Source organism: Lolium rigidum, chromosome 5, assembly GCF_022539505.1.
Source record: "Lolium rigidum isolate FL_2022 chromosome 5, APGP_CSIRO_Lrig_0.1, whole genome shotgun sequence".
Lineage (NCBI taxonomy): Eukaryota > Viridiplantae > Streptophyta > Magnoliopsida > Poales > Poaceae > Lolium > Lolium rigidum.
This window is the reverse complement of record NC_061512.1, coordinates 219,073,009-219,089,148: the sequence shown is the minus strand read 5'-3', so window position 1 is coordinate 219,089,148 and position 16,140 is coordinate 219,073,009. Positions and strand designations below refer to the sequence as shown.

The following is a 16,140-nucleotide window of genomic DNA, read 5'->3' as shown; positions in this document are numbered from 1 at the left end:
ATTCATCCATCATAGCAAAAGAGGCAATGCGAAATAAAAGGCAGAATCTGTCAAAACAGAACAGTCCGTAAAGATGGATTTTATTGAGGCACCAGACTTGCTCAAATGAAAATGCCCAAATTGAATGAAAGTTGCGTACATATCTGAGGATCACGCACGTAAATTGGCATATTTTTCTGAGCTACCTACGAGAGGGGCAGGTCGAAATTCGTGACAGACAAAGAAATGCATGTTACTGCGCAGTAATCCAAATCTAGTATGAACCTTACTATCAAAGACTTTACTTGGCACGACAATGCAAAAAACTAAGATAAGAAGAGGTTGCTACAGTAGTAAACAACTTCCAAAACTCAAATAAAACAAAAATACTGTAGTAAAAACATGGGTTGTCTCCCATAAGCGCTTTTCTTTAACGCCTTTCAGCTAGGCGCAGAAAGTGTATATCAAGTGTTATCGAGAGATGATGCATCTTCAACGGGGTTTGGAGTTTTCTCAACTATGCATTGTATCTTATCTATGTAAGTTTCAGAGGCTCCCTTTTCATTACCCTTAGGCTTGCTACTCTCATCAAACAAATCTTCAGGAACAATCCAATCAAAATTCTTTTCTAGTGCCTCGCACATTCCCAAGAGCTTGCAGGGTATCGATGTTTTAATATCCCCCTCATAATTAACTTTATTAGTGTACTTTTGTCTATCTTTTTCCATCTTCTCAAGGGTGCTAGCAAAGTTTGTATAAGAGCCAAGTATATTATATTTAGTAAAGACCTTTCTAGCTTCTCTTGCTATTCCCCCAAATTCTTTAAGAAGAGTTTCTAATACAAAATCTTTCTTTTCTCCTTCTTCCATATCACTAAGTGTAAGAAACATATGTTGAATTACAGGATTGAGATTAACAAATCTAGCTTCTAACGCGTGTACTAAAGAAGCAACAACAATTTCATAAGTGGGAGCAAGTTCTACCAAGTGTCTATCTTCAAAATCTTCAGCCGTACTAATATGAGTGAAAAAAAATTCTATGTTATCTTTCCCGAGGATAGACCCTCGGCCTACCGGTACATCTTTAAGAATAAACTTAGGAGGAAACATGATGAAGCAAGTAAAGTAAATACAAGTAACTAATTTTTTTGTGTTTTTGATATAGAGTGCAAGACAGTAAATAAATTAAAGCTAGCAACTAATTTTTTTGTGTTTTGATATAATGCAGCAAACAAAGTAGGTAAATAAAATAAAGCAAGACAAAACAAAGTAGAGAGATTGGATTGTGGAGACTCCCCTTGCAGCGTGTCTTGATCTCCCCGGCAACGGCGCCAGAAAAAGAGCTGGCGTGTAGTTGACGTGGGAGTTAGAAATCTTTGTGGTGTAACTTTTCTTCGTTACCCGGCAACGGCGCCAGAAAAAGAGCTTGATGGCGTGTAACTCACACGTTCGTTGGGAACCCCAAGAGGAAGGTATGATGCGCACGAGCAGCAAGTTTTCCCTCGAGAAAGAAACCAAGGTTTATCGAACCAGGAGGAGCCAAGAAGCACGTTGAAGGTTGATGGCGGCGGGATGTAGTGCGGCGTAACACCGGAGATTCCGGCGCCAACGTGGAACCTGCACAACACAACCAAAGTACTTTGCCCCAACGAAACAGCGAGGTTGTCAATCTCACCGACTTGCTCGTAACAAAGGATTAGATGTATAGTGTGGATGATGATTGTTTGCAAAGAACGAGTAAAGAACAATAGCGACAGATTTGTATTTCGAGATGTAAAAGAATGGACCGGGGTCCACAGTTCACTAGAGGTGTCTCTCCCATAAGATAGCATGTTGGGTGAACAAATTACGGTCGGGCAATTGACAAATAGAGAGGGCATAACAATGCACATACATGACATGATGAATATTGTGAGATTTAATTGGGCATTACGACAAAGTACATAGACCGCTATCCGAGCATGCATCTATGCCTAAAAAGTCCACCTTCGAGGTTATCATCCGAACCCCTTCCAGTATTAAGTTGCAAAACAACAGACAATTGCATTAAGTATGGTGCATAATGTAATCAATAACTACATCCTCGGACATAGCATCAATGTTTTATCCCTAGTGGCAACAGCACATCCACAACCTTAGAACTTTCTGTCACTGTCCCAGATTTAATGGAGGCATGAACCCACTATCGAGCATAAATACTCCCTCTTGGAGTTAAGAGCAAAAACTTGGCCGAGCCTCTACTAATAACGGAGAGCATGCAAGATCATAAACAACACATAGGTAATAGATTGATAATCAACATAACATAGTATTCTCTATCCATCGGATCCCGACAAACACAACATATAGAATTACGGATAGATGATCTTGATCATGTTAGGCAGCTCACAAGATCCGACAATGAAGCACATGAGGAGAAGACAACCATCTAGCTACTCGCTATGGACCCATAGTCCAGGGGTGAACTACTCACTCATCACTCCGGAGGCGACCATGGCGGTGAAGAGTCCTCCGGGAGATGATTCCCCTCGCCGGCAGGGTGCCGGAGGTGATCTCCGGAATCCCCCGAGATGGGATTGGCGGCGGCGGCGTCTCGGTAGGGTTTTACGTATCGTGGCTCTCGGTGCGGGGGTTTCGCGACGAAGACCTTAAGTAGGCGGAAGGGCGGAGTTGGAGGGGTCACGGGGGCCCCACACAGCAGGGCCGCGCGGGCCCTCTCGGGCCGCGCCGCCCTAGTGTGGCGGCGCCCGTGGCCCCACTTCGTCTTCTCTTCGGTCTTCCGGAAGCTTCGTGGCAAAATAGGCCCCGGGGCGTTGATTTCGTCCAATTCCGAGAATATTTCCTTTGTAGGATTTCCGAAACCAAAAACAGCAGAAAACGACAGAATCGGCTCTTCGGCATCTCGTTAATAGGTTAGTGCCGGAAAATGCATAAATACGACATATAATGTGTATAAAACATGTAGATATCATCAATAATGTGGCATGGAACATAAGAAATTATCGATACGTCGGAGACGTATCAGTGGGACAGAGTCGCGATGCCCAGCAGCGGCGATGATTCCCCGCCATCGCTGGACAATGCGGAGGAATGGGAGGTCGTGGAGGAGAAGGCGGAGGAGGAAGGGTCTAAGGAGGCGATGACGGCGGCGGCCCGGGCGAAGGCGGAGGCGGACGTGAAAGCGAAGGCCAAGGCCAAGACAAAGGCGCAGCCGGCGAGCATCTTCGACGACGAGAAGGACACAAGTTCCTCCAACGCGTCGGCCGACACCGCCTCTTCGGAAGAGGTGACGAGCAGGCGCCACCGTGACGACGACGAGGCGGGGCCATCAAAGAAGAAGTAGTTAAAAAAATTATATGTAATTTGATTATGTTTTTTTCAAAAAAATTATAAGTATGTAATTTGTTTATGTTGCACCGATTCAATATTAGTACATACTTTTCTTCTATCTATTAAAATTAGAAATACAATGTTTTTAAGTTTTGGGGCGCGTTTAGGGGATGCGTGGGAAACGATGTCCACGACACGAATGAAACACTTCCTCCAAAAACTCGATCCAATGCCATTGAGCGACAGTTTTGGGAGATGCTCGGGCTGGTGCCAATGCATCACAGGCAAATAGCCTCGCCACGTCAGCTTTTACCCTCACGCTCACCCCACTCTCACCCCACTCTCACCCCACGGTGCCAGTGCACGGGCTATAGTGCCAGCTCTCACTTCTCTCTCCTCCACATCAGCTTTTCTCTCTCCTCGATATCAACATTTTTTTTCTTCAGATTACAACATTCAAAATAATGCAAGAAAATTATTTTATTCAACTAAAATTGTTACCGATTATATTATAAAAAAAATTACATAAAAATTTGAAAAAATTACATAATCTAGGCATTAGCCCACACATGCTCAATCAAATCATGCTGGAGCTGTGTATACATCGGTGAGTCCCTCATTTCGTTGTCCATATGAATCCTGGCTGCTAGGCTTGGTGGTGCATTGTTGTGTATCGCAAGGCCGACATTGGAATCAACTGTCTCATAGACGTTCTCCAAATTTGTATCACGCTCATCGTCGATGATCATGTTGTGCAGAATGACACATGCACGCATGATCAACCCAAGAGTACGCCTCGAGTAGGAGCGTCCCGGAACTGCTAGAATGTTGAACCTAGCCTTCATCACTCCAAAGGCACACTCGACATCTTTGCGCCAAGCTGATTGAGCGAACTGCCCCGCGCTGCCTGGAATGCACCGATCATATCACCCTCCATTCCGTCGCTCGAACTGCTGCTAGACGAAGATATGGCGTTGAGAGGAGTGGAAATGGAGAGTGGAGGAGATGAAGAGAGGTGTGGAATGAGTGAAACCATATGGGGGGTATTTATAGGGGGTGGGGATGAAATTTTGGGGTTTTTGACTTTTTTTTCGAATTTTTTGAGCCAGCAACGGCTACCCCAACGGCTAGCTGACGTGGACGAATCAAATCGCGCCACGTCAGCTAACCGTTACCCCCTCCCTCTCGCCCGCGCTCTCGCCCCGACCTGCCAGCGCTCTCGCCCCCCTCTCGGCGCCAGCACGGGCGGTAGCGGGCGCTACCGCCGGGCGGTGGATCCAACGCCCCGCGCTGCCGTCTCGCCGCCCTCTCGCCCCGTCGCGGGCGGCCCCTGCTCCAGCCCGCGTTGGCACCAGCCTTAGAGCATCTCCACTCGTCCCCCCGACGAGGCCCCCGAGCGACGTTTTTTCCATCCGGACGGCGAAATTCGGCCCAGTCGCGCCCCCGGTTCCTCGTTTTCGTCCGGATTTGGCCCTTCATCCATCCGGCGAGCCCACGCCATCCCCGCCCCCCCGGGGCGCGCTCGGGGACTCCGGGCGAAAGATTTTGGCGCGAAACGTCGTGTGGACCCGCGTAGTCGGCGACTGGAAAACCAAATCATGTCGATTTTCCCTCCAATTTGCTTGCATATCCCCATTCCCTCCAATTTTGCTTGCATATCCCCATTCTCTCCCGCCGAAATCCCCCAATCTCCTCGTCTTCCAGCTCCAGTTCCTGGCGGCGCCTTCTCGTCCACCACCACTCTCCTCCTCGTGTTCTCGTCCACCACAATGCCGCCGAAGGCGCCGGCGAGGAAGATGCGGGCGAAGAAGACGAAGCCGGCGGGCATGTCGAACGCCGAGTGGGCGGCGGACGAGAAACGGCGCGAGGTGGAAACAAGCGCCGGGCGGAGAGGGTGAAAAGAGCCGCCGCCAAGAGGACGGCGGCGGCGGCCCAGGACGAACAAGCGAGGCTGATCAGCATGGCCTTTAGCGGCGGCGGCAGCATGTTCCCCGGCCAATGGCCGATGCAAGGTACAACCAGTTCCCCGTCGTCCTTCTCCCCTTCGCTGTACTCGCCGTCGCCGACTGCCGTGTTCCAAGAGGGCGCCCACGTCCAACCGCCCAGGTCCACGACGTCGCCGCCCGAGCTTGACGTCGGCAGCGGCGGCCTGTTCGAGGACACCTCGCCGGCCCTGCGACGAGGGCCGCTACCGTTCGGCGCGATGGCGGCGCCGAACGAAGAGGAGATCCACGAGATGATCACCTCCGGCTCCATGGCCGCCGCTGCGAGCCCGGGGTTCTTCATGACCGCCGCCGCTGCGTGCCCGGGGTTCTTCACGCAAGAGGAGACGAGGGCGACGGCAGGCTGTGGCGGCGCGCAACGGGCATCGGGAGGATGTCGCCGAAGGAAGCCAAGCCGTCGAAGAAGAAGACGAGGAGGAAGAAGAAGAGCCAACTCAAGCATCCGCCAACTCTGTCGAAGGGGAAGAAGAAGAGGAAGAAGGACTCGCCGCCTGCCGAACCGCGTATCAAATGGACGCCGAAGGAAGAGGAGTGCCTCGCCGAAGCTTGGATGACCGTGTCCACGAACGGCATAATCGGGGCCAATCGGTCGTTCGACACATGCGGCTTCGAGTGAAGCGGGCGTACGAGGAACGCAAACTCGTCGATCCCTACTTCAAGAAGACGAACATGAACGTGTACCGGGGAGAGAAGGCAATGGCCACCCATTGGGGGATCATGCGGACGGCGTGCGGCAAATGGCACGGCATACGAGAGGAGGTCATCAAACGGCCGATCGGCGGCCGGGACTTGGAGCAAAAGGTATGCTCCGCCGACCCCGCATCACCGAGGTACATCGTCGTTACCGACCCGTATCGCCGTGCTCTTTTTTCCCCGGCTGCGCCGAGCTTTGGACATGTACACGGACGACACCGGCCTGCGGTTCAAGTTCCTCAACGTCTACGCCCGCCTCGAGAATTGCGAGAAGTGGAAGGAAATTCGCACGACCCTCTCGAAGAGCAAGACCGAGCGAGTACAACCCCGACGCTCCGGCGGCTTGCGCGGCGGAAGGGCGCCCGAACTCGGCCGGAAGAAGGCGAAAGAGCTCAAACGGACGGACAATCCCGCCCGACGGGATGCGGGCGTCGATCGACAAGTGCTGGTCCGACTTGAGGTCGCACGCCGACGGGAGGAACGACAAGTTCGACGGCAGGTGGCGGGAAATGCTCGCCAACCAAGGCGTCCCGGATCGCCTGGTCGAAGACGACGGCGGCGGCGAAGAAGAGGAACACGGACTTGGCGTTCCTCATGGGCGGCGGCGACATGGAACCGATGGACGAGGAGACGAGGATGGTACCGGGGGCCACCGCGGCGACATCCTCCGAGCCACTCCCGGCCGGTCCTTCGTCGTCTCCGCCGGCTCCTACCTCGTCTACCTCGCCATCTACCTCGTCGGCCGCGGCTGCTTCGACGTCCACTCGCCGCTGCTTCCTCGTCGCCCGCCGCGGCCGCTTCGGCCGCGTGTGAGGGAATCGAGTCCGTCGGACACCGCCGTGCCGGCCGGGACTGGCGACGAGCTCGTGTCCGTGTAATTTCCGATCGCCGATCGCGTGGCCGATCCTTTTGCTCCTTTGCCGATCAACTGGCCGTACTTGTAGCGCGGGACGGCGATTTATTTGAATTTAAACTCTATCCGCCGAAGTCCGGGTGGACGACTGGAAATACGGTACTCCCCAGGCCAAAAACTTCATCCATCCGGCGCTAAATAACGCCGGATTTCGGCCTGGGGAGCCCCAGCGGCTGGGGATGCTCTTACAGTCGTTGTGACTGAAGCTTTGCCAAAGCTTGTTGTTTAATGGAATCGTGGGTTCCAAAAATAAATTGCATCCCCTCCCTGATCTCTCCCCTACGCCATGGCCGACACGGATGCCGCCGGCGGCGAGGTCATCCTGGACGCCCCCAACTTCATTCGCGTCTACAAGAGCGGCCGCGTCGAGCGCTTCCTGCCGGTCGACTTCGCCCCACCCGGCACCGACGCCGCCACCGGCGTGTCCTCCAAGGACGTCCCCATCCTTCCTGGAGAAGGCCTGTCCGCGCGAATCTACCTCCCGGCTGCCCCCGCCGGCGGCCAACAGGGCAAGGTCCCCGTCCTCGTATTCTTCCACGGCGGCGGCTTCTGCCTCGGCTCGGCCTTCGACGCCGCCGTGCACGGCCACGCCAACCAGCTCGCCGCGCGGGCCGGCGCGATGGTCGTGTCCGTGGAGTACCGCCTCGCGCCGGAGCGCCCCGTCCCGGCGCTCTACGGGGACGCCTGGGCGGCGCTCCAGTGGGTGGCCGCGCACGCCGCCGGCAACGGGCCCGAGCCCTGGCTCACCGCCCACGCGGACCTCCGGCGCGTCCACGTCGGCGGCGAGAGCGCCGGCGCCAACATCGCGCACCACGCCGCGATGCGCGCGGGCGCGGAGGAGCTAGGCCACGGCGTCAAGGTGGGCGCGCTCCTGCTCATCCACCCCTACTTCCTGGGCGGCGACGGCGACGGCTCCTCCGAGTCGGACGAGATGGGCATGGCGATGCTCCGCGAGCTGGTGCGGCTCTGGCCGGTGGTCTGCCCGGGCACCAGCGGGTGCGAGGACCCGTGGATCAACCCCATGGCGGAGGGCGCGCCCAGCCTCGCCGGGCTGGGGTGTCGGCGCGCGCTGGTGTGTGTTGGTGGCAGAGACCCCATGCTGAGAAGTTGATGGCCAGCGGATGGCATGGCGAGGTGGGGGTCTGGGAGGCAGATGGGCAGGGGCATGGCTTCCACCTCGTCCGGCCGACATGCTTGGAGGTGGAAGCGCAGGTCCGCGTCATTGCTCAATTTCTGGGCCGCCCATGAGGTCTCCTGTTCTCCATTCCTTCACATGAGCAATTACAACATATTTCATTATGGAGTTCGAGTTTTGTGTAAATGGTTCTTATCCTACTTCTTCAGTAATTTATGTACAGTAATTTTTAAATGCGGGACTATGGAGTTGCAATTAAGTCAGTTTCCACAATTATAAATTTCTATTTTGAAAGGATAAACTTAAGAAAGCCAAGATATGAATACAAAGATCTCATTCATATTTCAATAGAAGAAAGTTGCTTTCACAAGAAAAGAAAGGAACTTACTTATTCCGTTATTTCCAGCCCATATCGTCATACATTATCAGATGTTTCATATAGCCTTTTCTTAAATAGGTTTACTCTGAAAATATCTGAGTGAGAATGCTATGTACTATTTATATTTCCATTTCGGGATTTACTTAAGGACAATCAATTACATTTCTATTGCGGACATTCCTTATGATTTTGCACTTCATGACATGACAAACTAAGAGGCTTCTCGTAGAAGTGCAAGTCTATCGAGCAATTATGAAAATGTTAGCGATGCAGTGGTGTTGGTCGCCTACAGCAGCCAGTGCAAGGCACACTGAAGCACTTCTCAAATACCTGCATGTTCGATGGTACTCCGTACAGATATCCCCCCAAATGACAGAATGTCTCTGATAACCTTTTCTTTTCATTTGCCGTGGCATCAGGGCTTTGCACAGTGCTTCCTTTACTTCCTATTGCCTTATTGCTGTACCATTGATCAAATGCACTTTCCTCTGTCAAACACACTTGCTTGAGTAAACTATGTGCAATATGCAAGAAATATTAAGTTGCATAATCATAGCATATTATAGAAATCACAGACTAATGTTCCAGCAGCTTAGTTTTTTGCAGGGTCGGACTTATTGGTGTGGCATCAATACGTCGTGTTTTCGTGAGGCGGGTAAGCTTGTGTAAAGAACTGCATCAGAAGAGGATGTCTTAAGTGGTATCAGGAGCCAGATGACAGACCAAATTTAAAGAGTCAGCATCTGCATATCTGGTAACTACCAATTAAACTCCTTTCATTTGGCCCAGTTCTTTTGGATTATGTAAGGATGTATGGTTGTCTTGACATATATATTGGGACTGCGTGGAAGCAACCACTCGCCTCATCACATAACCAAGAAATTGCTGCTGAGAAAATGACTTCTCCTGATGTGCAACATTGGCATGCCATTTTTTTTATTGAAACAGCACAGGCATAAGCTTTGCCTTTTTTATATCAAAAAAGTGTATGTCGAGAAGTTGGTGGCAAGTGGCTGGCATGGCGAGGTGGGGGTCTGGGAGGCAGCTGAGCAGGGGCATGGCTTCCACCTCGTCCGACCAACATGCTTAGAGGAGGAAGCGCAGGTCTGTGTCATTGCTGAATTTCTGGGCCGCCTATGAGATCTCCTGTTCTCCATTCATTCACATGACCAAGACAATTGCCACTATCATATTTCATCAGGGAATTCCAGTTTTGTGTAATTTTTTAAATGGTTCTTATGCTACTTCTTAGCATTCTTAAATGGAGTTGAAACTAAGATCAGCTAGTCCGCCAATTTTAAATTTCTACTCCCTCTGTCCCATGAAACATGTCTTAACTTTGTCTAAATTTGGATGTATGTACACACTAAATAGTATCTGGATGCACCCAAATTTGGACAAACTTAAGATAAGTTTCATGGGACGGAGGGTGTATTTTGAAAGGATTTAAAATGCTAAGATATGAATACGAAGATCTCATTCATATTTCAATAGAAGAAACTTGCTTTCACAAGAAAAGAAAGCAACTTACTCACTTATTCCGTTATTCCAGCCCATTTCGTCACACCTTATCAGATGTACCTTAGAGCCTTTTCTTACATATGTTTACTATAAAAGTATCTGAGTGGGAATACTATGCACTATTTATATTTCCATTTCGGGCAATAACCTTCATATTCCGGACATTCCTTGTGATGTTGCACTGCATGACATGGCAGACTAAGAGGCTTCTGTCGAAACTGCAAGTCTATCGAGCAATTATGAAAATGTTACTGATGCGCGGTGCTGGATGCCTGCAAGAACCGGTGCAAGACACACTGAAGCACTTCTCAAATACCTACATGTTTGATGCTACTTCTTAGAGAGATCCCCACCAAATGACCGCATATTGTAGAAATCGCAGACTAATGTTCCAGCAGCTTAGTTTTTTGCAGGGTAGGGCTTATTGGTGTGGCACCAATGCGTCGTGTATTCGTGAGGCGGGGGAGGTTTTTGTGTACTGTCTTAAGTGGTACCAGCAGCCAGACGTCAGACCAAGTTTAAAGAGTCAGCATCTGCATATCTGGTAACTACAAATTAAATTCCTTTCATGTGGGCCAGATCTTTTGGATTATGTAAGGATGTATGGTTGTCTGGACATATATATATTGGGACTACGTGGAAGCAATCAATCGGCTCATTACATTAACAACTACTTACTGCTGAGATAATGACTTCTCTTGATGTGCAACATTGGCATGCCACTTTTTATTGAAACACCTCAGTCATAAGCTTTGCCTTTTTTATATCAAAGTAAGTGTTTGAGTTACAATATGTACAAGGGCCTCGACACAGACGGCAATGGCTGGTAACAAACCATTTTATTGGTATTGAAAAGCCTCTCCTCTGTTCGATCCTTGTTGGCAATGGAACATCATTGTCTGGTATTGCACACTCTTTGCTCATTAGCACAATTACAATCCTTAACAGGGTGCCATAATGAATTGTTTTTAACTTTTGATGTTTATCATCCATGTATATAGCAGAACTACAAACTATACCATTTGATGATGAAAAGTGAAGCAAGTTTTAATTTGAATTTGGTACACAGTTTATTGCTTTGAATTTCGTACAAGACACAGAATATTATTTACCTATTGCAAAAGTTTGCTCTTAAATTAAATACTCGTATTTTTCTTTGTCCTCAGGGTTCTGAACCGTTAGCTATTTTCACAATCACTATTTGGTCTTCTCACATGATCTCTTACTTGACGTGCCAGATAACCTTTCCTTATAACGGGTTAATTGGATTCATGCCACTACAAATTTCCCAAGTTGGAAAAAATGCCATTACAAAATTCAAAGGTGAAAATATGCCACTACAACTTTTCTTAATTATGCAACCTAGAGAAAGCTGGAATGTTACACCATTTCTCCTAAATCACGTGTGCAAAAAAAAGAACATCTATTGTTGTCTAGATTCAATGAACTTAAAGCATCAGAGGTGCAGGTTCTGCGGATGTCATCCTGTAAGGGCTTTACGTGCCCAACTCTTGTAGTTTCTTATCCCATTTTGTTGAATTAACTAAAAGTATTACAGACCCACCCTATTCTAGGATCATATTGAGATAAGAGCACAAAACTAAGATTTATTACCTCCATGCAAAAGTAAGTCAACTTTCTAACATGACTAATATTTGGATCACTGAAATTTCCTTTTTTCTGACAGCACCTCCAGGGCACAAGAAAAGCCCTTAGTCTGAGGACAACTGAGAAAGTGACATTCATCCTTTATTAAATGAAAAGATATGCGCTGCATCTCAAACGTCATAGGCAGATACAAGCCTCTCAATCATCACAACAAAGAGAACCACATTTTCCACTTTGAGAAGTTCATGTTTGATAACAAAAAATGGGACATTTCAACACATTATTAGGTCTATAGGGCTAGAAGTTTCCTCGAAAGCACCTAACAGCTTGTATTTTATTAACTTCAGTTCTACATCCTTATGAAGGAAGGATGGAAAAGATCTTATTGCACGTTTAAGTTAGGCGTAATGACTTCTCCTGATTGCTAGAGACCTGCTCGACCTGCATTGCCATGAAAGTTCTCATCCAGAGTCTATTAATACTTGTTCTCTACATTAACTTGAGCACTCAAAAATATCGATCTCAGATGAAATACAATTGTGTGCAACCTACCCTTGATGAGAGAAGAAATATGGAGAGTGGAAAACATATCTTATGTAGACACCCACCAACTTATGGCAACCTCGTCACAGTTCTCTCTATTGATGGTGGAGGGATTCGAGGAATCATTCCAGCTGTTGCTCTTGCTTTTCTAGAAGCAGAGTTGCAGGTAAAACTATAGTTATGTAGCATAAGTGATTTTCATGTCTTGTGATATTGCCATGACAACGCTAACCTGGTAAGAAATATGATAGATTAAGAGTCCATGTTCAGTATATCGTGTTAGATGAAATTATCCCAACTTTATTATTTGGTGCTAATTTAAAGATTAACTGAATCCACCATCTCTTGTTAACTTAAACTGCTACTCTTTCCTGTCACCTTGTCTTTTATTTTAGTATTATCATGTATGGAGATGTACATGTTGAAACGTTGCAGTCCTGCAGAACATTTTCAGATTCCTGGCAAATTGTTTTTCCCCTTATAGTCCATTAGTTCAATCTTCTGCTAGTTTCAGATATACCTTTTTAACTTCAATTCTACGTTCTCATGAAGGAATGATGAACTGAATATACTCCCCTTGTAACTGTGGCTTTTTCTTCTTCCACACCATTTATGCTCCTTTCCTTAGAAACACAATATTTCTCAATTGATGCCCTTGGTTGCATCTCACTGAAACTGTGGTGTTAATTTCTGAAGAAACTTGATGGAGAGGAAGCCCGATTAGCAGACTACTTCGATGTCATTGCTGGAACTAGCACAGGAGGGCTTGTGACTTCGATGCTCACTGCACCTAACAAGAAGAGAAGACCACTTTTTGCTGCCAAGGATATTCAAGCATTTTATATGGACCATGCTCCCAAAATTTTCCCACAGCTCAGGTGAACACATATATTATGTTTTTTGTTGATTGGATTGGGAATTTGTCTGTGAACAGTTTGTTTTCATAGGGGTGCATTCGGTCGGATAATGAGGATGCTCCGATCATTGTCAGGACCTTCCTATGATGGCAAGTACCTTCATGAAGTTGTGAGACAGAAATTAGGAAACACCAGGCTGCATCAGACTTTAACAAATGTTGTAATACCAACTTTCGATATCAAGCGGCTACAACCAACCATTTTTTCGTCCTTTGAGGTTTCCCTCTCTCTCACAATCTTTTGGGCTTTGGAATTTGAGTAAATGTTTTGTTTTAGAACCAGTTACAAGCCAGAACAAATTAATTTTAATGGCATGGGAAACACCTGCTACTCCATCAATTCTTCTTAATTGAGATCTTGCACAAAATTGAACTTTCTATTATCATGTGACAGGTTAAGAAAAATAACACAATGGATGCTTTGCTATCAGATATTTGCATCAGCACATCCGCTGCTCCAACATATCTACCTGCACATTACTTCAAGACGGAAGACTATCATGGAAACATCAAGGAGTTTAATCTTATTGATGGGGGAGTAGCTGCTAATAATCCGGTACCATAGTCCATAGTTATCTGTTGTTGACTAGTTATGCCTAACATAATACCACAATTTTCACTTCAATCTTTGTGTATGGTTTATAAGTTCAGTTTCTTTACTTCTCATACATGCTGTGCAATATACATCCACTATGTCTTATAAGTTACTCGATTCAGTAGTTGAAGGCATTTTTTAAAAGAGACCTAATATCCATCTCTGTCATGTTTAGGCTTTAGTTGCCATTGGAGAAGTAACCAAGCAGATTTTCAAGGAAAATCCAGATTTCTTCCCAATAAAGCCTATGGACTATGGCCGTTTCTTGGTCATTTCACTTGGCACCGGCTCATCAAAGTTTGAAGAAAAGTACAATTCACAAAAGGCTAAATCATGGGGAGTGTTGGGTTGGTTACTTAGCAGTGGATCCACACCATTGGTTGATATTTTCACACGAGCAAGTGCAGATATGGTTGATATTCACATTGCTGCTGTTTTTAAAGCTTTACATTCTGAGCAGAACTATCTGAGGATTCAGGTAATTAAGATGAAGCAGTTTATTTGTACTAATTTACTAAGAAAACAGCATCCTTTTCTCTCAAGCTTCCGTTTCTAATTACAGGATGATACCCTACGCGGAACACTCTCCTCGGTTGATGTTGCCACCAAGGATAACTTGGAGAAACTTGTCAGTATTGGAGAGATGTTGCTAAAGAAACCTGTCTCACGGGCAAATTTAGAGACTGGTCAGATGGTGCCTGCTTGTAGTGACACAGATGTGACCAACGAGGAAGCTCTCAAGAGGTGAGCTTGCCACCACCTATTAGGTTATTATAATTGCATTATGCATCTACAGATGATCTAATTACTACCTTCTTTGCAGATTTGCAAAGCTGTTGTCTGATGAAAGGAGAATTCGCCAAGCAAGGTCACCGAAATGAACCCGGGTCTCTTTTACGTCAATACTCTGCCAGAGAGAAACTTTCTCCGCATGTCATACACCAGCGACCAATTAATTGATCTGTCTCTTGAAGTTCAATTGTAACAGTTCAATTGTAACATAGTTAAATAAATGTGTAGTGTGGCATTCCCTAAAAAAAGTGTAGTGTGGCATACTGACTGCTACGGCTTGATAAGTTTCATTGTAACATAGTTAAATAAATGTGTAGGTTGGCATACTGGCATGCTACTGTTAAGCATTGATGGCTTTATTCTTGTGTAAATACAGATAAACTTTTTTAATAAACTGAACATTTTTATTGTTCCGTTGTGTTGTCAATTTCACTGATTTTATTTCAGCCGACTAGTTCTGAAGGATTCCAGGTTGGCCATGCAGCAAGACACTTCGAATAAAGAGATAGCTGGTGCTGCTGCATGGAACAAGTACCTGGTACGATTTCCCTTCACTTTGTACGTAGAAATTGTAAAACCTATCTCTGCTTTGAGTATCAAGCAAGATGAGATGCCTTTTCATGTAGATAGCTTTGCCCTTTGGTACTTCTGTAAGATTCTGCTGTTGGAGATCGTCAGAGAGACATCCAATTCCTGTTGAGTTTGGAGCGTGGACAGACATTAGACAAATGTCTGCGAGGCGCTTCACTAACTCAAAATAGTTCATTTATAATGAAAACTTTCCAGGGCAAGAGGCCCATCTGAGTACCTTTTAGCTTGCAATGAAGGTTCCAACTTGCTACTTTCTTGCAACATGCATTTTTTTGGTGAACATTGAAAGTGGCCATATTCCATGATAATGGTATTTACTCTGCCAAGTTGGATTTGTTTAACATTGCAGTAACCAAGTAGCAGGGCATAGGCTGAAGGATGACTAGAACTGAATATGTTGATTTGGATACTACAGTGCTTAGCCTTTCAGAACGAGTCTAACCATGTGCTGTCCACAGCACTCCGTCCTTACAAGGGAAGGCCATCTTGTAACCATCACCAATCAAATCTGGGGCACCGAAAGATCCGATCAGCGCTCAACCTTGCCAGCGAAGTAGGTATGTCTGCCAACTTTAAGAAACGCAAATTGTCCATCAACACATAAGTATAGCTAGTTTAAAGCAGAGACAATTGTGATTTTGGAATCCAAGTGCTTCTTTTTCTGAATGGCAGCCAAATATGTTGGAATTAAGTACCAATGTTAGACCTTCTGTTAGCCAGTCATGTGGGTTCACACTGGTAGTGCCACAATGCTATGTTTGATGGACCATAGGTTTTGGAAATAAAAAAAAGGCAAGTCTGACAAGTATTTATTCAAATATGATAATGCTGAAACCTTGGGACCTTTTGCTCAAGTTAGTGGCCTGCACCGGTTGAGTGCTCTAAACCGTTGGTCCTGAGCAACTTTGCCCAGCCGTCGCCCGTGCATGAACTATATTTCTCCTCAAGTCATAGGCTATGAATTTAATGATTTCAAAAGGTGATCTCCTAGGTTCAGGGAGCCAACTAATGTGCTTGGCCGGTCAAAAGCTGGCTTCTTGATCAACGGAGCACAACGCCAAAGCAATTAGGGCCTCCTATGCCAGTCCAAGTAAGGAAGATTCCCCGATTCTGCCACCTTTTCTGAGATCTTTGGACCCCCGA

The 16,140-nt window shown here is 46.9% G+C and overlaps 1 protein-coding gene and 1 pseudogene across 6 annotated transcripts; both read left to right on the top strand.

Annotated features, from left to right (window-relative positions):
* The first annotated feature begins 7,168 nt into the window (after nucleotides 1-7,168).
* On the top strand, nucleotides 7,169-8,306 carry LOC124652309 (annotated as a pseudogene).
* Nucleotides 8,068-14,595, top strand: LOC124652307 (patatin-like protein 2). Of its 6 annotated transcripts, none has more exons than XM_047191326.1 (11): nucleotides 8,068-8,129; nucleotides 9,038-9,185; nucleotides 9,380-10,496; nucleotides 11,191-11,275; nucleotides 12,087-12,269; nucleotides 12,800-12,981; nucleotides 13,051-13,237; nucleotides 13,414-13,575; nucleotides 13,790-14,092; nucleotides 14,177-14,358; nucleotides 14,438-14,595. In XM_047191326.1, the coding sequence occupies exons 4-11, from the start codon at nucleotides 11,255-11,257 to the stop codon at nucleotides 14,493-14,495; spliced, it is 1,278 nt and encodes a 425-aa protein (XP_047047282.1). In that variant the 5' UTR covers nucleotides 8,068-8,129; nucleotides 9,038-9,185; nucleotides 9,380-10,496; nucleotides 11,191-11,254; the 3' UTR covers nucleotides 14,496-14,595. The 6 variants fall into 6 exon arrangements, with proteins under 6 accessions (XP_047047282.1, XP_047047281.1, XP_047047284.1 ...); XM_047191325.1 differs by lacking the exon at nucleotides 8,068-8,129 and having other exon boundaries at nucleotides 8,330-9,185; nucleotides 9,380-9,535; nucleotides 10,150-10,496; XM_047191327.1 differs by lacking the exon at nucleotides 8,068-8,129 and having other exon boundaries at nucleotides 9,167-9,185; nucleotides 9,385-10,496.
* The last annotated feature ends 1,545 nt before the right edge of the window (nucleotides 14,596-16,140 follow it).

Excerpts from the sequence above, each read along its gene's own strand:
- LOC124652307 (XM_047191324.1), top strand. The coding sequence starts at position 12,012 with ATGAAAGTTCTCATCCAGAGTCTATTAATACTTGTTCTCTACATTAAC. Across the intron at positions 12,270-12,799 it reads TTCTAGAAGCAGAGTTGCAG|AAACTTGATGGAGAGGAAGC; the intron begins GTAAAACTATAG and ends TAATTTCTGAAG. Across the intron at positions 14,359-14,437 it reads AACGAGGAAGCTCTCAAGAG|ATTTGCAAAGCTGTTGTCTG; the intron begins GTGAGCTTGCCA and ends CCTTCTTTGCAG.